The sequence below is a fragment of the Zalophus californianus genome, chromosome 16 (genome assembly GCF_009762305.2).
Source record: "Zalophus californianus isolate mZalCal1 chromosome 16, mZalCal1.pri.v2, whole genome shotgun sequence".
Classification (NCBI taxonomy): Eukaryota; Metazoa; Chordata; class Mammalia; order Carnivora; family Otariidae; genus Zalophus; species Zalophus californianus.
The window spans coordinates 15,655,760-15,675,023 of NC_045610.1; the positions used below are offsets into that span (position 1 = coordinate 15,655,760).

Here is a 19,264-nt window from a genome sequence, read left to right on the forward strand (position 1 = left end):
CCTCACCCACCGCAGGGTCTTTCGAATCATGTCTTCATCCGTGATCCCGTAGTAAGTGAGGGTCTCATTCCACGTGGGGTTCAGAGTGTTTCGGAGAGTTTTCGTTCTGAGTTTATTCGCCTGGTGAGAGCAGAAAAGATGCTATGAGCATCAGGGAGCTCAAGGGGCAGAATAATGGCCCCAAAAATGGCCTTGCCCGGTCCCCAGAAACTGAATATGCCGAGGGGAATCAGTTGTTAATTGGCTGACTTTATCTTTTTTTAAAAGATTTTATTTATTTATTTGACAGAGAGCAGGGGGAGGGGCGGAGGGAGAGGGAGAAGCAGACTCCCCACTGAGCAGGGAGCCCAATGCGGGGCTCGATCCCAGGACCCTGGGATCATGATACGAGCCCACGAAAGGCAGACACTTCACTGACAGACCCAGCCAGGTGCCCTTGGCTGACTTTAAAATATGGAGATTATCCAGGTGATCTGGGCAGGCCTCATGCCATATGATTACAGGGCCCTTGGAAAGACAGAGGCAGGAGAGGAGCGCCAGAGGGACACGGAAGGAGGGAAGAATTTCCATGGGGGTGTTGGCGAGGAAGATGGAGGGAGGAGCCGAGAGCCAAGGAGTGTGGGTGGCCTCTAGGCGCTGGAAAAGGATGAGAATCGCATCTCCCCAAGAGCCCCCAGAACGGACTGCGGCCCCGCCGCACTGCACTTGACCCGTGTGGAAGCCGTGCCACCTCACCCGCGGCCCTGGAAGGCGGGAAACGTGTGGTGCAGGCCACTAAGAGTTGGAGGTAATTGGCCACTGCAGCTCTCGGAACCTGAAACCTGGGGGGGGCTCCCCGCCACCGGGCCCCAAGTATGTGCTGAGGGGGGTGCAGAGGTTCCACAGGAGGGGCTGGGGCTGCCGGGGAGCTCTCCCACACACCTCCTTGCCTTTGCGCAGGCCGTGCCCGCTCCCTGGAACGCCGCCTCTCCTAAGGAAATGCCTGTGGGATGGCGAGTCCAAGCTGCCACGCTGCTTCCCCTCCTTCCCCTGTGCTTCTCTAGCTCTCGGTCCTCGGGCTCCTCCCGGTCTTGCCCGTTCAGACTCAGCACCATGACTGCATCTCCTGGATGACCGCCACCGCGGCCCGGCTCTGAGGTGAGGCAGGCCTGCGTCCCGAGCGCCGCTCCATCACCTGCCTCAGCCCCGTGCAGCCCAGCAGCTTACTTACCCTCTGTGAGTGGCAGGCTCCCCACTGTATAAAAGGGCATCATCATACCTCAGGAGCCTGCTTTTCAGAGACCACTGCCCTATGGGGGAAATCCTGTCCGTGTGGGAAGATCCCTATCACTCAGCCTTGCAGTATTGCCGATTCTAGGTCCTGTTGAGTCTAGGGACTCACAGCCGTTGAGCTCCTGAGCTGGGGACACTGCCCTGGTCACACTGCCCTCACAGCCCTGGGAGTCCCAGCTGCAACAGGGGGACATCGAGGCCTGGAGCCGTGAGCAGCTTCCCTGGGCATACACAGGTGGTGGGCCACTGCCCTGCCTTCCCAGAGGCGGAGTCATCGCCTCTTTCGGGTGGCCCTCCTGGACTGGCGGGGAGCCTCGGCCCTTACACACCGGCCCAGAGGGCTTGGGCCTCAGACTCAGCTCGGGCCCCAGCAGCCCCGGACTCCTCAGCCTGGGCGCAGGACTGCTCAGGTGGCCTGGAAGAGTCAGTGGCCAGGGAGGCCCTCTGCCCAGGACAGCGTTCCCGTTACAGGCTCCTGGTTTCTTAGAAAGAGGCCGGGTCAAGAACACCAGCCACTGGGCCCTGCTGCTCACGCTCCTGTGTCTTGGGGCCCATGTGGCCCTGCCCCCCTCTGGTCTCCTCTTGGAAGCAAAGCTGCTAGGCTCTAGTTGGTCCCCATCCCCTCCCCAGCACCAGGGCCCACATAACCTGCCCCTTGAAAAGTCTGTGGGTCCCAGACCCAACTCTGAAAAGATGATCTAACCCTCCCTCCCATGAAATTAAGAATAAAACACCACTGAACTGTAAGACACATTTAAGAAAGTCTAAACACTTCTGGTCTTCCAGTGCTGAAGGTCACCTTGATGCTTTTGTTTAATAGCAAATTTTTTTCTAAAAAAATTTCTCTTTTGGGCGCCTGGGTGGCTCAGTCGGTTAAGCAACTGCCTTCGGCTCAGGTCATGATCCTGGAGTCCCGGGATCGAGTTCCCGCATCGGGCTCCCTGCTCAGCGGGGAGTCTGCTTCTCCCTCTGACCCTCTTCCCTCTCGTGCTGTCTCCCATTCTCTCTCTCTCAAATAAATAAATAAAATCTTTAAAAAAAAATAAAAAAATAAAAAAATAAAAAAAATAAAAAAATTTCTCTTTTCCTAGGCGTACCAGTGCTTGGTCGGCCTGCTGGGTCACCTAGTACAGGAACAAGGGGTCTGTGGTCCAACAACTGGGCAGAATCTATCCACTCATTCCCCCTTGTGGAGTGCCGCAGGGCAGCCCATCAACATGTTAAAGTCTCTGATAAGTCCTAGAGTAAAGGAACCGGTTTACCCAGACTTCCCAATGTTATCTGGCCACAGAGCCCTTATTCCCCAACCCCCACATAGTAACCTCCAACTGAGTCCGCTTCTTATAAAATGCTGGCCTAGAAAGTCTCTGGAGGGTTTCCCCAATTCATCAGTCAAGTCATACCGACTTGAGGTTCCCGGGAAGTCTGGGGGCTGTGGGGCTGACTGGGTGCTCTGGGTGGAGGTGAATCGCTGAGGTCCCATCAACTTGCTTGGTCTGTGAGGGGGTAGGGGACGTATGCCCCTCCCTCGGTGTCCCAAGCTCAGCCAGGGTCCCCGGTCACAGCAGGCAGAGCTGGTTGGCGGGCCTGGGGTCGACCCCCTCACCTTACTGGCTCCTGGCAGCAGATGCAGCTTGACGTAGGGGTCTGCCAGCCCGTTGTGGTCCATCGGCTTCAGGCCCTGAGTGGAGGCGAATGGCAGAAGGTGTGAAATGGGAGCTGGGGACACGGAGCAGCCAGGCACCTCGCTGGGCAGGCATCCCTTGTCCCCAGGCCTTCTGACCGGGTCCATTCATTTGCAGAGGCCCCCCCCAAGCCCACACTCTCGGAACAGGGAGGATGGCTCAGTGCTGGTGTGCTCTGCCCTCCCCCCCAAATGTCCTGGCCCGGGACAGGTGTCACGGCGTGACTTTGTCAGGCCAGCCTTTCTCTTTCTAGTCTCCCTTTCATGGAGGCCAGGTGACCCCTCCTCTGAATGAGCTCCTCACCATCCTGCTTTGCTGAGGCCCTTCCTTCTTCTGGATTCCCCTTCCCCACCCCCCCAAACACGGGGACTTCCCTCACTGATCCTATGTCCCCGTGACCCTCTGTCCTCTCACCGACAGGGTTCCCTCTTTACCACGAGAACATGTTCTGTGTCCTGGAGACCAGGCCCAGTTTCTCTCCGGATTTGCCTCAGCTCCCTGCCAGCCCTGAATCCGAGGAGCCCAGACAAGCTGGCTGGCTAGGGAGGGTCCCTCCACAAGATGGCATCCCTCACTAACCTGGAACGATCATCAAGTGCGCACAGCTGGGGAAGCGAGGCAACCGTAAGCAGACGGGGGCTGAGCCGACCTCGGGACTGCTCTTATCTCTGAAAATCATACTCCTTTTCTCCTGCGGTGCCACACAGGCGTGCGGGCAGCAGCTGAGGCGCATGGCATCCCAGATGGACTGCCAAGCTGGCCGCTTGTGCCCAGCCCCACCTCCAAGGAGAACGGAGGCTCCCACCCCACTACCTTGGCTTGGTTCGGAGAGCGGGGGCCTCGGGGGGCTGAGACAGGAGGTCGGGTCCTCCACTCTCCCCGCTGCTCTGCTCCTGGGGGGGAGCACGCAGGCTTCAGAGCCAGGCTGGCTGGGGCCCAGATCTCGGCTCCTGCACTATCAGCTGGGAAAGGGGAGGAGTTACTCTGCCCCCAGAGCCTCAGCTTGATCGTCTGGAAAAGCGGTTGCTGGTTCCCACTTCCCAGGGGCGGACCAGGAGTGGGGGCGGCAACGGTGGTGGCACGCGGCCTGGCCGTAGGCCATTTGTGCCCCTTCCCCACGTGGCAGGCCCCTTGGAAGATGCCAGAGAGGTGGTGGAGGGCAAGTGTAAGGGTACCTGAGCTGTGCGGGAGCTGCTGGGGCTCCGTGGCAACCGTGTGCCCCCAACGGCGAGGACGCGCCCTAATCCCCCCCGCCACCCCCCCCACCCCCGCCCTGGACGCAAGTCCCTCATCTCGGCCTCACCAGCTGTCCCTGACGTGCGCAGGACTGGCCGGCCAGGCAGCGCTTTGCGGGTCCCTCTGTGCCTAAGTCCCCAGGTGTCTGTGTTTGTGTGGGTGGGGCTGGGTGCCTGCCACCAGGCAGTCCTCCAGGACGGCAGCTGGGACTGAGCACTCACTTAATGCTCACAGCCACCACATAGGTGGGGTGATTAACTGTTTTATAGAAGAGCACACTAAGCTGCTCTGCTTCCCCAGAGGGTAGGGGCCAAGTTAGGGTCCAGCCCCACAGCATCTGGCCTCCTCCCAGAGCCCCTCAAGGGGCTCCGCCTGTCAGCCCTGCTTCAGCCTCCTTAACCCCCCTTTTGTTCCCCACCCAAACCCTGAACAAGAGCCCCAGTTCCTCCCAGGCCTGCACCACCCCACCCCCTCCCCTGCAAAACCAGGTCTAAGCAGACAATGACCTGAGAATGGAGTCCTTCTATGGCTTGGGGTCCTCTCACCCCCAACCTCCAATGCTTTGAATGACACACCCCAAAGGACAACACACGTGTGTGTGCACACACAGGCGCCCATGGAGACCCACGTGGGCACACGTGCATCCCCCCCCAACCCACTACAACCCCACAGTCCTTCTAGAGCCCGGGTAGGGAAGGCAGGGCACACAGCACAGGAGGCGCCCGGTGTCTGGGATGGGGAGGAGAATGGACGGCCTTGGCCAGAGTGGCCTGGGAGCAGGTGCCCATTCCCAGTTCCCAAGCCTGGACAACCTCTACAAAGCTGGGTGGAGGGAGAGGGAAAGGGATCTGCCTGGGCGCTGCAGCCTGCCCTCCACCTTGGCACAGCCGGGGAGTCACCGTTCTCAGCTCCTTCCCTAGGGGCAGGTCTGGAGCCCCGGCATCACAGCCCGGGCAGCTGAGAGGGCAGGGCCTGGACGGCACATGCGGGCCTCTCCGGTGCCCGATCAGGGCCCTGGGCCCGAAGTGGACACTGCTCCCCAGCGCCATGGCGGTCTGGGTGTGCTGGCCCAGGCTGGGTGGGGATAGCTGAGGAAGACCCAGGCAGCCGGCCCCTCGGAGTGGGCCATGTGAGCCATGGGTGGGGGTGCTGAGGGGCACAGAAGCGCACAGGTAGGACTGAGGGTGGGGTCTGGGCCCAGGCGACTCCACTGGAAGCTGCTTGCTCTGAGCCTGGCCCAGGCCCCTCCACGGCTCTACTGGGAGTCCTACTAGGCTACACTGCCACCCTTACCTTGCGAGAGAACATCAACTTTGGCACCTTCTTCCCAGAGGGACGGATGCAGTGGGCGAAGGGGACAGCATGAAGAAGAGAGCTGATGCCTGCCAGCCCAAGGGGGGGGATGCTCACGGCTTCAGCCCAGAGACCAGAGAGCAAGGCTGGGGCCCTGAGCCCAAAGGAGATGAACCTCCTGCCTAGAGCCCACCTACTCCTCGAGGAGTCTGGGGTGTTGGAACTTCAGGAGGCCAGAGGCAACCAATCCAACCCCCCCTTGGCCACCAGGACACACCTGTCATCTTTCCCCTTCCCTTCCTCCCCACCACAGACCCTCCCCAGCTCTGCCCCCCTGCCCCCCTCCCCCATGCCTTCCTTCTCTCATTCTCTTCTTGCTTTTTTGTTCCACTCCTTCCCTGAATGTCTGTCTGGGCAGGGCTTTTTAGGGCAGCGGAGATGATTTAGGCAAGAATTCCCTCCCTGCCCTGCACCCACGGCACAGATGCCACAGAGACTGGAAGGAAACAGTGGGGAGGACAGGCCTTCGGACCTCAGCCCCTCACCTCCACCCAAGGGCCCTGGACCCTGGGGACCATGGGGGCCGGCGGGGGCCTACCTTGGCCTTGCTGATGGTGCAGTGGAGGGCGTTGTTCTCCTGGTCGTAGAGCAGGCTGAAGTCCAGCGTGCCCAGGGCAGCTGCGGACAGAGGGCTCAGGTCATGCATCAGCTGCACAGGGGAGGCGCGTCACCCACCCCTGTGTGGTGGGACGAGGTGCCACAGCGCCACAGCGTCTGCCATCAGTGGAGCACCTACTGCATGCAATCCGTCCGCCCGGCCTCCCAGTCCCACCAACCCTGGGAAGTGAGCGATATCCCCCTCAGGTCCAGCTGAGGGAGGAGCGGAGGCTCGGTGAGGTCAGCCCCCATGCGGTGCTGTGGTGCCTGGCCTGTGGCTCGTTGTGCCCCCTGTACAGGACATTCAGCTAAAGGTTCCTGTCCTCCTTGTGCAACTGCCAGCTTGGCTCCATGCCTCAGTTTCCCTGACCTGTTAAATGTCACAAGGGTTGTGTGAGAAGGCAGAACAGACAGGGCCGTGAGAAGCTCTGGGCCCTGGCCGGGCTGACTGGCTGATCCACCCCCAGCAACGCTTAGGGCTTTGGCTCCCCAGTCTCTCTGGTCCCTTGGGGGGCCCGGGGACTGGCTGCGAGGAGCCCGCTGGGTCCTCACCCTGCTACCTGCCAGTCTCTGAAAGGGCGGGCGATTCCCTAGGGCAGGGCAGAGCGTGCAGCCGTAACTGGCTGCAGCTGTAGCCCTCGGCGACAATCACACGCGGCAGCCGCGGCCGGCCATGTTCACGTGGCTCCTGGCGTGAAGGTGGGGGTTGCGGGGCGGTGGGGGAGGGCCTCAGGGGGTAAGTCTCCGGACAGCAAGATGCACATTGACAGGATGTCTTTAGAAACCCAGATCCTGCACACAGACTGCTGGGCTGCTCGGCTGCCATCCATCCATTCATTCATTCATTCAATCATTCATTCATTCTTCTTTACCAAGCCTTATTACAATAAGCCGGACTCTAGGGATGAAAATACCAATAAGGCGGGGTTCCTGCCCCAAGGAAAGCATAGCTTAATGGGAGAAACAGATGAAAAGAATCAGCCCTAGCAGAGCCTGGTAAGCCAGGAGCGATAGGAGTTCAAGGGGTTCTCCTTGCCCTGCTGTGAATGGGGGCCACCAGGGAAGGCTCCCCAGAGGAGGTGATGCTTCACCTGAGCCATGAAAGACTGAGTAGGAGTTGGCCAGCGCACAGTGGCGCTGGGGGGCGGGGAGGACATTCGGACCTCAGACCAGCAGGAGGTGGGGGGCTAGGCGACTGGGGGTGGCAGGGGGGAGGGCGGGGCTCTGTTCTTCTGGCCAGTGGCACCGAACATGGTTCTAGATTCATGCCGAGCCCGGCCACGCTCATCTCTTTACATCTGGTCCATGGTTGCTTTTGCATGACAAGGCCAGAGCTGAGTAGATGCCCCCCCTTGGCCACCAGGACAGACCTGTCATCTTTCCCCTTCCCTTCCTCCCCACCACAGACCCTCCCCAGCTCTGCCCCCCTGCAGATCCCTGGGCTCCTGTGGGGGCCCCCCAGCATATGGCAGCCTTTGGCTTTGCGGAGAGATGGGCAAATTAAGGCCCATGTGTGTGGAGCTGCCCTTTATTCTGAGGTGCGGGCACTGAGTTGCATTTGTCTTGCTGTCTAGCTCCTGAGACAGGGTAAGTAAGGCACCCGGCCCGGTCTCTGTGCTTGCCTGGGAGGGGCACATGTGGGGCACCGAGACCCGCCCTCTGCCACCTGACCCCGGGGTCAAGTCCTGGCTGCACGCTTCCTTGCTGTGTGACTTTAGACAGCATTTCTAGCCTCTTTGTGTTCAGTTTCCTCATCTGCATCTTTGCTGTGTGACTTTGGTCACACAACAGTATCCACCGCACGGCACTGTGCTTCAACAGCCCCTGGGGTACAGAACAGCTCAGTACGTAATGACAGAAGGAGCAGATCCATTTAGGTGAATTTTCTAGATAACTGTACTTGCTCCTCTGAGACGCCTTCTGGAATGAACTCATTCCAAACTGGATCACTCCCCTCCCAGCCTTCGTGAAGAGAATATACAAACAGTCACTTACATTCTTCTGCATGACCTGAGTCATCGCTATGACCACGACTACCGTTCTGGGCGTCACGGTCGCGGCCCAGGCCCAGTGATCCCCAGCAGCCACTTCTTGAGGTTTTCCTAGGTTTTCTCCATTTTTCTGCCTCCTCCTTTGCCATCAACTTGAAACTCCTCTTAGAATACTTGCCTCTGATAGCACAAACAGCCCTTGCTAGAATTGTGTCCAAACTTTGAGTCAATAGGCCCTGAGTGGGGCCTGGGGTGCTTTTCCTTTTTTTTTTTTAAGATTTTATTTATTTATTCATAAGAGACAGAGAGAGAGAGAGAGAGAGAGAGACAGGCAGAGGGAGAAGCGGGCTCCCAAGGAGGAGGGAGCCCGATGCGGGACTCGATCCCAGGACCCCAGGATCATGACCTGAGCCGAAGGCAGACACTTAACCATCTGAGCCACCCAGGCGCCCTAGGGTGCTTTTCCTAAGTAGAGTCTGTGTGCTTTGGTGCTAACTGTATCTGGCCCTTTGCTGCCTGTATCCGGGCTCCCAACTACGCAGGTGGACAGGTCGGGGGCCCGGAACTGAGGTATGTATCACCATGCCTGTCACAACGAACACAGCCATGGGCCCAAGATTCTCCAGGTACATGCTTTTATAATAGTCTCCAAAGATGTTGGCTTGACGTGACAGTCGATCAGTCTGCTGTTCTGGTCAGGCCTACCCATGGCTTGTTCTCTCAAGACGTCAGCCTCCAGAGAGGAGGGACCATGCCTCAGCCACGCCAGTGACACCAACAAAGAGCAGATGTTCAGTCTGCACGGCCGGTCCATTCAAGCCAGTTTGCTCTCTGGCTGTTCACAGGAGCGGGGATTTGGTGATGCCCACGCATTAAAATGCACACTCCACAATCTCTGCCCATTTCCCGCTCCCAGAGAAGGGCAGCCAGCCAGACGGAAGGGCCACCTGCTCCCCACTGGGAAACTCTGGTCCTGGACCGGAGCCCCTTTCGCTGGCTCTGCAGACATCCCTGTTCAAGGAGGGCTGACACGGCTCAGTGAAACCGACACCCGTCATCCATTCCCAGGAAGGAAGAGCGCACCCAGCGCCCCCTCCACGCGATGGATGATTTTTTTTTTTTGAACTCCAATGGAGGTTTTGTAAGAAATAATAGTTTATTAATAGAAGCGTGGTCACCATTTTTAGAGATCTGCTGGTGGTGGATCTTACAGTCCAAAGTCTTCATTTCCCATTGAGAAATGAGGCTCAGAGAGGGGAGGTGACCTGGTCAGGGTGGCCCAGCAGAAGCGGACACAGAATCCAGGCCTCTTCACTTCCATCCTGACAGTTCCTGTCTCAAAGCCTAGTGGCTTCCAACATTTTTTTTTTTTTTTTGTCTGCTACTTTGTGGAGCTGAAATCTTAGGGGGATACCATGGAGAAACAGAGAGAGAAAAGCAGAGTGGCTCTCAGGGACGGGGAGGCTGGGCTGCCATCCTAGAGGGGCCTCTGAGTTGGAAACACAGCTGTGGGCTTGTGGTGCAGGTGAGGAGGGCCCTAAGGTCAAGTGAAGGGGCTCGTCTGCCTGAGCCACAGGGTCCTGCCCTCCGCCCACGGAAATCACATGTCCTGGATGAAGTTTACATCCTTGGAAAAATAATGAGGGTTGGTCACTAATGGCCCTTGGAGAGTTGTCACCCGCCTGTCGATAATTATAGAGCTTTAATGGGGCTAATTCAGAGAAAATCAGGCTCAAGCCCCGGTCGGTTCCTCTAAGGCCAAACATCCCTTTGCTCTGCTGATGGAGACTGACAACATCATTCTGACCTTGGTTTGCACCTGGACCTTCCGCACCCGTATACCCTTGGGAATAGGAAATCGGCCCTGGCTGTTCTCTTTTTTCTTTCTTTCTTTCTTTTCTTTCTTTCTTTCTTTCTCTCTCTCTCTTTCTTTCTCTTTCTTCCTTCCTTCCTACCTGCCTTCCTTCCTCTCTCTCTTTCTTTTCTTTCTCTTTCTTTCTCTCTCTCTCTCTTTCTTTCTTTTTTTCGAAGAAAAATGTCAGCCTCTCAAAGAGTTTTTAAAAGCTGTGACAAGAACCACAGAAAAACGGTCAAGCCTGAGTTGAAAGCATTTCATAGTTGGGGAAACTGAGGCACTCAGCCAAGCATTGCAGGGGGTACAAAGAAGAATGAGTCATCTGTCCCTGCTTCCCAGGAGCTCAGAGGCAGAGAATAAGAACTTTAGGAACTTCAGAAGTCTATTCATTCTCCTTCTTTAAATTATTCAAAGGTTCACACTGCCTCCTGGACTCAGTTTAACCTCCTTGGTGTAGCATTCAAGGCCTTCTGTGATATGACCATCACATGGATCTTTTCCCCTTACTTCAGCCACTTGACTATGGCACCTCTGCTGGGCTGTTTCTTCCACCTCTACCTGTGTACATGGCAGTCCCCCTGCCAGGAGCACCTCTCTTTCCTCCTTCTACTCAGCCAGCTTGCTTCCTCCTTTCTCCCAGGCTCGGAGCAGAGCCTTCTCTGTGGGTAAACTCTGCAAACCAGCGCTTCCCGTTTGGGTTCCTGCCTCCCTGTTGTCACTGCTGGGTTATTTGCGCCTCTCGGTTTCCATGAACTCCCTCATGTCAGAGACTGAGTCTCAGGCATTCTTGAGTCTCGCACAGTGCCTGACGAACAGCTGGTCTTGTAATGTTGAGTACCTAAAACTGTGGTCTGGGTGGAACATGACTGGGCTCCAAGCGGGGGCTCACAGCCAGCCGGGACTGGGAACCGCTCCCAGCTGAAGGCCTTGGGGACAGCACTTCCTCCACTCCATCCCTGCTCTGGGCCTCCATGGGCACCACTCCTGACCCGGTCCAGCGCGAATCATGCAGGGCAGTGTCAGCACGGGCATGTGATGCCAGGCTGGCCGATGGGCCAGAAGGATAGGTCTCCTGGGGACTCTGGGAGAGCTTGCCTTGCTTTTCAACTGAGATACGGGCAAGGAAACGTGTCCTTGTCAAATCGAGGATCTTACTGTTACATGTGACACCTGGACCTGAAGCAGCCACCCAGGACCAGGAAGGAGGTGAGCCTAAGGGGAGCAGAGCACAGCCAGGGGGAAAGGGGGACAGAGCCATCACCTCTGAGGATGCCGATGAGCCACTGCATACACCTACTTGGGTGTCACGGGATCTCAACTGTCCCCATAGTTTAAGACACTTTGCATTTTCTGTTACTTGCAACCCAAACATTCTAGTCCTTATAGCTTTGAAGAAGGGCCTGGGTTTCCACAGGTGGAGGCTGGGTGGGAGAGCAAGGGCAGGGGAGGGGCACCCGCGGGCGGTGGGGCCCGGGACCTGGCTGGGGGGCAGCGGGCAGCAGAGTCCAGCTTGGCCAGGCCACACCGTGGACCAGTGGGAGGGAGGACACTTCTAAACCCTACGCTCACTGCCTTTGCGCCCCATCATTGCCCCCTATTAGATCAGTTTGGAACATGTGAATTTTGTGCTTGGGTCTTGAGGTGACTTAATAAAGGATGAGCTGTAAAGAGAAGGGGGAAAAAGGCTGAATAAATAAATAGCACTTCATTCTCAACCCTGGACAACAGAACAACTGCCCTAATTTCTCTTTGTTAGACTAGAGATAATCCAATAATTAGGGCAGCAAATAGCATAACCCTGGCTAAAGCCGTAATGAACCATCTGGCTTGAATCACTTAGGCTAATTCTCAGGATCTGGTTGTCAGAGTCGAGAAGGGGCCTGGGTCTGGGGTATGGGCTGGAGAGGGGTTCCGCGCCAGAACCCGGCTCCCACCACAGGAAGGAGCCGAGATTTCTTTGTTCCCTTGCCTGGGAAGTGTGCTCAGCCACTGACGGGAGCCAAGGCTGGGGCGGGCTGCTCCTTGAAGGGGACGAGGGGGCCCAAGCTGGCCCTGGCTCAGCCACACGCCCTCCTCCTTAGCTCTTTTCAGCGGACTGCGTGGTGATGTGGGTGTGGCCAGCCCACCATTCAGGCTGGCAAAGGCTGTGCCCAGGATGGCCTTGCCCGGCAGGCCTCCAGTGAGTCTGTCCCCTGCTAGGACACATGAGGCCCCTGGATCCTGAGACCCAGTCCTGTTTCCTTTTCCCACTCTGCTGCTGGGTCAGTGCTCGCTGAAGGAAGGACTGGAGTCGATGGGCTGGAGATGAGGCAGTGGGCCCGAGTTTGGGACTTTCCCTACCCTTTCTTCTGGAGGTGGCTTTGGGTTCAGGGCCTCCAAAGGGGTGACTTGGGTCCCAGTTAGGGCCTGCCCAGATGCACAGCAGGGGAAGGGGTGTGATTTGCCCAGGGTGCCAGGAGCTGGGGGGTAGGGAAGATCCAGGGCACAGCCCCGAGGGCAGAAACTGTCGACCTAATTTCCCCAAGCTGGTAGGAAAGTGGAGGGAGAGGACTGCTCCCCAGCCCCAGGCCGCGCTGTCCGGCCTCCGTACACCCGGCTGCAGCCAGAGTGCCGAGGTCCAGGCCCCCACAAAGTGCACAGGGGACAGTTTCCCCTCCTCAGAGGGCGGAGGACAGGCCTCCTCCAGCTCTCTCCTGCCGGGCCTCCCTAGGTAGGCCGATGAGAGGTTGGCCACCTCCCCCAGTGGCACTGGTAGTCTCCACCTTCAGCTTCCAGAGACACATTTTATGCTTGGGGAAACTCCAGCCGCCCCCCACCCCCACCCCCACCCCCGGCCCCGGCCCTAGGCCCACGTGAACATCCAAACCAGGCGCGGCCACCCTCGCTGCGCTGCACGCGGGGCGACCCGGCCGAGCGGCCCTTGGCTAAGCCGGCGAGACCCCTACCCGGAAAAGGTCCACCTCCGGGGCAGGGCTGGTGTGGCAGGTCTGACAGTGACGCGGCTGGGGCTACGGCGGGGCTGGGGCCCTAGCGAGCAGCGCTACCTCCCACCCCCACCCCCATCTCGCTCCAACCCCTTCCGAACCAGGCGGCGACCTCCTCCGCCTCGGTTTCCCCTCCAGTCCCGGGTCCTGCGCGGCAAGCACCTTCAGAGACCGGAAAGGCGAGGAACGCCCGCCGGCCGGGCCTCGGCCCCGGGGACCCCGGCGCTTGCCCACTCCCTGGGGCTCGGGGCTCAGCCCGGGGGCGGGTGGGGGGGGTTCCTGGCGGTGTTAAGCGGGAGTAACAGGTGGGCGAAGGTCGGCGGCCCGGGAGAGCGCCGCGGCGGGGTCCACGGACGCGGGGGGAGGAACCGCTAAGGTTTTTCCAAAGGACAAGCGGCCCCGCGGTGCTCTGGTGCTCGGCCCGGGCGCCAGCAGAGCCGCTGCGCTCTGCGGGCCGCCGAGCCCACTCGGGAGGCCGGCCCGGCCCCAGCCCCCGGCCCCTCCGCCTCCCGCCCCAGCCCGGCCCCTCGGCTGCTAGGCCGGCCCGCAGCGGGCTCCCGGGCGGGGAGGACCGCGCGGCCGGCAGCAACTGGTGTCTCTCCCGGGCGCAGCTCCGCCCTTCCCGGGAACAAAAGCCGCCGCCCGCACCGGAGCTCCCCGCGGGCGGGCCGAGAGGGGGCGCGGCGCGGGCTCGGAGAACCGAGCCCCGCAAATGGGACGCCCTCAGGGGGCGCCCCCAAACTTCCCACCGCAACAGCGCAGGTCTGCAGGGCGCGCGGAGGGCGCACGGAGCAGGCGAGGGGCCGCCACGGGCGGGGGGTGGATGCCGGCGAAAGGGGAGACCGCAGGGCACCGGGGGACCGGCGAGGTCGGGGGAGCGTGCCAGAGGCCGGGCCGGGGGAGGGGCGGGAAGTCGGCGAGTTGGAAACTTACTGCAGTCGTCCGACTCGTAGCCGTCGGCGTCCGGCTCGTCCTCGGGCGGCTTGGCGGGCGGCCGCGCCGGGCTGGGGCCGGGGCCGGGACCCGGGCTGGCGCCGTAGGCTCCGAAGAGCTGGTCGACATCCTCGTCGTCGGCGCGGGCGCCGTCGGAGGGGCTGCGGCGGCCGGCGCTGGCGGCGGCGGGGCGCGCGGGGGCGTCCGGGGGCGCAGCAGCGCGGGGCCCGGCGGCCGCGGGCAGGCCCCGCGGGAAGCGGGGGAAGTAGTCGGAGATTTGCTTGATGGGCCGGATGGGGCCGGGGCACACGTCGATGGCCATATGCTCCTGGATGCTGATGGTCGCCTTCTCCCCGCGCCGCCGGAGGGTCATGCAGGCAGCGCGGCCCCGCCCGGGCGCGGCCCGGCCCCGGCCCGGGGTGGGGGTGGGGGTGGGGGTGGGGGTGGGGGGCGGGGAGGGGGTCGGTTCAGCAGGCCCGGCGGGGCGCGGCGAGGGCTGCGGGCATCGCCGGCGGCGCCCCCCGGACGGCCCTGATGCGGCTGCTGCCTGCTCGGCGGCGGCCGGCTAGTGAGTGCCGGGGAGGGGAGGGGGGGGCCGGCAGGCGGGGGGCGGGCCCAGCCCGCGTCACTCGGCGGCAACCAAGCGGCGTGAGTGTGCGGGCTGCGCGGGCGGGCGCGGAGCGGAGCGAGCCGAGCGAGCGGCGCCGCACTCACTCGCGCTGGCACCGGCGCGCGCACAGCCGCGGGCACCGCGCGCCTTCCCCTCGTGCACACGGGCAGGACCGCGGGGAAGCGGAGCAGGAAGCCGGTGCCCGCCCTTGTTGGGTTCTGCTCACTCTCACAGGACGCACGCGGGGGTGCCAGATCTCTCCAAGCACGTAGGAGCGTGTGCAGACGCTCGGCAGAAGCGTCCCCGGGCCCACACTTGCAGGACACACACAGACACGTACCCCTCCAGAGCTGGCAGAGGCTGCTGTGGTACAGTACGCCCCCGGTACACACCCGCCTGGCGGGACGCACAAACACACCCCTGGAAGTGATCGGACGCCGAGCGCAGCCCTCCTCCCACCCCACGTGCCCGGGACACGCGGCCACACTCCTAGGAGTGTGGGGACAGGTTGCTGCCACACCGCTAGGACATGTACATCCTCAGTGGTCCAAGGTCATTGTGGGCACAGTGTGTTCACACTTCCTTTCAGGTCACACACAGACACATGCTCTCTGTCAACCTGAGCCAGTCCCTCACACGATTAGGGAGTAGCTCCGGGACCCCGTCCCCCCTCTCTCCATGGGGACAGGGTGGGTGAGAACCTTGAGTGATCAGGAGAGCAGAGAGCAGCCGGGGCCTGGGCAGAAGACACCTTCCCAGGGCGTGATGGGGGAGGCAGAGGTGAGGAGGCCGGCAACGCCTGCCCACGTGCTCAGGCCTCCCAGGTGGTCAGATAACTAAACAAATCTGGACCGCCCAGACCCAGTGCTTTCCGGGAACGCAGCTCTGCTGGGAATGGCAGCTGCTTGTGCAGGTGTGTCTCCGGAAAGCCCTGGGCCAGGACAGAATCCTGTTTGCTCCCTGGAGTCTAGTGACATACCAGAAATGCTTATCTTCTTGGCTGGGTCCCTTGCATGAGCCTGAATGAGGGGCCCCAAGCCTGCATCCCTCCCTCCAACCATAACCCCTTGAAAAGGGTGGGGAGCAGAGAGAAAAGAGAAGAGACCCTTTCTTATCACTTCAGCTGCTTCATTCTGACAGATCCTTTGAGCTCCTTGAACCTCAGTTTTCTCCTCTGTGAAATGGGGCTAATTCCAACCTAACAGCGTTATGGTGAGGCCCCTGCTAGCACAGAACACGACAGATCAGAGGTGCTCAAGAGCGTTGGCTTTCTCTTCTCCCTTCCCTTGGGAGACAAGTCTCACTGGTGAGAAATGATGGAGAACCATATGCTGTTTTGTGGTCCGTCCTGCCCTGGGTGGTGGCGGTCGCTCCGCTGTATCAAGAACGTTCACAGCGCTCATCGCATTGATTCCTTACATTATTCCTTACAGGATACACTGTTCTCATGTTCAGGTGAGGAAATTAAAGCTCAGGCACACTGACTTCCCCACAGTGACTGCCGGCTTGTAGCAGAGCTGGGATGAGAAACCCAGGTGTCCTGATGCCCCCCTCCTCTGCCTCTTCCTCCCCACCCCTACAGAGCTTGAGGGGTCAGAGCAGAGCTGGGAACGCAGGTAAAATGTTGTCTCCCAGAGCTCTTCCTGAGCTTTTGGGATGGAGACAGCCCAAATTAAGGAGGAAGAGGAGGGGAAGAGGGAGGGGGCCAATAGCCTCAGGGGTTACGGTGGGAATGAACCCACCTGGGGGCTCCCTAAGGACAATCTGGGATCCTGGTGGGAGAAAAATTCAGCCTTCCAGGAGTCAAAGGCCAAGGGAAGGACAAGAGAGCCTGGAAGCCTTAACACAGTGGGTTTCTCATTCCTGGGAATGCTTAAGGGGATTAGTCCTTAAATAGGCACAGAGTGACTTCTGTGCCAGAGGTGCTGCTTCACAAAGTGATTATGTAATGATACGGGTATTAAAATACAGACACTGAACCATCATTTCATAATTCCTTCACTTGAGGAGAAAGAGTGCTGTTGTCTTTTTACAGTTGGGGAAACTGAGGCTTCAGGAAGTCAAGTGACTGGGATTGAGAGTCCATATCCTGACCCCTAACCCTGTGCCCTTTTGACATCAAAGGTATACTTCTGGGGGCGCCTGGGTGGCTCAGTCGGTTAATCAGCTGCCTGCGGCTCAGGTCATGATCCCGGGGTCCCGAGATCGAGCCCCGCATCCGGCTCCCTGCTCAGTGGGGAGTCTGCTTCTTTCTCTCCCTCTGTCCTTCCCCCTGCTTGTGCTCACCCTCTCTCTCTCTCTCTCTCTCTCTCTCTAATAAATAAATAAAATCTTAAAAAAAAGGTATACCTCTGTGCTCAGTGGGGGTGGGAATAGAAGGGTGCTGACCTCTCCCTCTGGCCTCTTGACCTGTGGGTTTGGCGCTTTGGAGGATCAACTCACAGCTTTTGGCTCTGCAGGTGCTGGCTCTCAGAGGGTCTGGAAGAAGTGAAGCGGGCCCAGCCTCCAAAGCACTGAGTCAGGGAACCCTGGGATGTCCCTTGGAGAAAGAGGTGGCATATGTGGGGCCAGCCTCCCGCAGGTGGCAAAATGGAGAGCCACTCTGAGGTCTGAGTTCATCCAGCTCTGAGCCCCACTGAGATGGGGTAGAGTCCCCTGGAGGGGTAGAATTGGTGTTATCTGGTCAGGTGTCCATTTTCTAGAAAGAGTATGGGCTGAGAGTCAGGCAAATTTGGATTCAAAACCAGTGTCTCCCAGCTCCTAGGTGTGTCTGACTTTGGGCAAGTTGCTTCACTGATGAGGATGGATATAAAGTGCCTGGCATGCAACAGGCACTCAGTCAGTTATAATTCTCTTGCCCCTACCTTTTTGGAGCAAACCATCTCCATATGCCCTGTGCCTGCCTCAGTTTCTCTACCAGTGAAGTGCAGTGGGCCACCCTCTTCTTGTCTGTTGCAAAGACTGGGTGAGGATGCTGGGAGAAGTGAATGCACTTGCCAAGGCTGGGGTGCTGGCTGGCATGAATGAGGATCTTTAAGCCGCTGGACATGTCCAGACCCCATCAGTCACACGGCCTTCCATGTTGGCAGCTGGATCGGCCCTTAACAAAGTTAAGTGGGACAGTCTGCCCTTGGTCACAGCCCTCAGGAACCCTGGGCCCATGCTTCCCCCTACCACCACCACCACCTGCTTCTCCTAACAGGCTTCTAGCAACCCCGTCCAATGAGGTAGAAGTGGGTTCCTCGAAGGATGGCCCAGGGGTCTGTACCAGTAGGACACTTGTTAATAACACAGATTCCAGGTCCCTACCTCACACCCACTGACTCAGATATGTGTGAAGACTCAGGATGCCTCTTAACAAGCACCCCTGAATTATTTTTATGCACAATTATTTTTATGAGGATCGCTCAGTTAGAAGGTGCTGAGGTTTAATACACTGATTCTCAACCCGTTTTGCTGCCTCCACACTGTTCAATGTGAAACGCCCAGGTGGGGGTGGGTGTTGGAATTTCTAGAGTGCTTTGGCAAAGTCCCACACACACCACTTTGGACATTGTGACTTCTTTCCTGGCTGAGAAAGAGCAGTTAAAGCCTTTCCTTCCAGGAGGTGACAGGCATCTTAGAGGAAATGATCCTGCACTTGGCTAAATGTCCTTGGTTGGCATCTCTGTCTGGCTGGGGTCCACGGGCCTGGGGAGGAAGGGCCCTCCCTGGCCCTGGCCTGACATGTACCCCCAATTTCCACTCTTCCTGGATTGCTGGAGGAGCTCTTGGCATGTTGTGCTGAACGAACCTTCTCTATATTCATAGGAAACTTTTCCCAAAGGAGGGGCTGATGGAGGAATTCTCAGCACCGTGGCTGGTTGACAGAGATGCCTTCCAGGGGCTCTTGAGAATCCATACTTTCCCAAGTATTTATTGAGCCCCTCCCCTGTGACAGGCCCTGTGTTACGTTCTGCAGGGGGCATGGTGATGAAGTCCCGTTTTTCTTTAGATTCTAGGGTAGAGGGCAGACAGATGCCTCCTCCTTGCCCCGCACGGCGGCCTCAGTGCAGGAGTGGTGGAGTGCCAAGTAAGCGAGGCCCTGTGTCTGCAGGGTAGCCCTGTGGCTGCCTGGGGCACACTGGATGCGGTCATTTATCATGCACATTCTCATAAACACCTTACACACATTTACTAGCATTAGGCCTACTAGTGGGGAAAAGGTAACACTTACCAGATGATGTTTTGCAGATGTCAGATGTTCCTGGAGCTGCCAGGAAGGGCTAAGTGGCTTAGAGATGCTCGTCACCTCCCACTTCCGGGACACCTGCCTGGTGCTGTGTGGACCATTGATGTGTAAGCCTCTCACCTGTCCCCCTCCATTACCATGTGAGGAAACAGACTTGCGGAGATGGGGGACTGGCCCAAGGTCACACGAGGCAGAGCTGGGACTCACACCCAGCAGTTGGGTGGAAGGGTCACGGCTCGGTTTCCCTCCCTACAGGGTGGGGTCTGCGCTGCCAGACGGGAAGGAGACCCAGGTGAGAGGCTCACATGCCAGGAGGGGCTGAGCCTCGGATCAGGCTGCCTCTGGCGGGAGACTGGATGCCAGCAAAGAATAAGGCTGAATCCTTAGGGGCAGCTCCAGAAATGACCTGCTGGAGGACAGGGGTGTAGCCTGAGGCTTGGGAGATGAGGCAGGGCCCCCACCACCCTGGAGCTGCCAGGGCCCAGGGTCTTGTCTGAATGTCTGTAGGACCGGGGTG

General features: G+C 59.2%; 1 protein-coding gene across 1 annotated transcript in view; it reads right to left on the reverse strand.

The window, feature by feature from the left end:
* Positions 1 to 14,369, reverse strand: part of DOC2B (double C2 domain beta) — a 33,951-nt gene extending 19,582 nt beyond the window's left edge. The window contains exons 1-4 of the mRNA XM_027624686.2: positions 13,907 to 14,369; positions 6,085 to 6,164; positions 2,879 to 2,953; positions 11 to 120 (exon numbers count right to left, since the gene is read on the reverse strand). Of these exons, the coding sequence (XP_027480487.2) occupies positions 11 to 120; positions 2,879 to 2,953; positions 6,085 to 6,164; positions 13,907 to 14,279 (638 nt within the window). The 5' untranslated portion in view covers positions 14,280 to 14,369. The remainder of the gene's footprint in view (positions 1 to 10; positions 121 to 2,878; positions 2,954 to 6,084; positions 6,165 to 13,906) is intronic.
* Between the last annotated feature and the right edge of the window lie 4,895 nt (positions 14,370 to 19,264).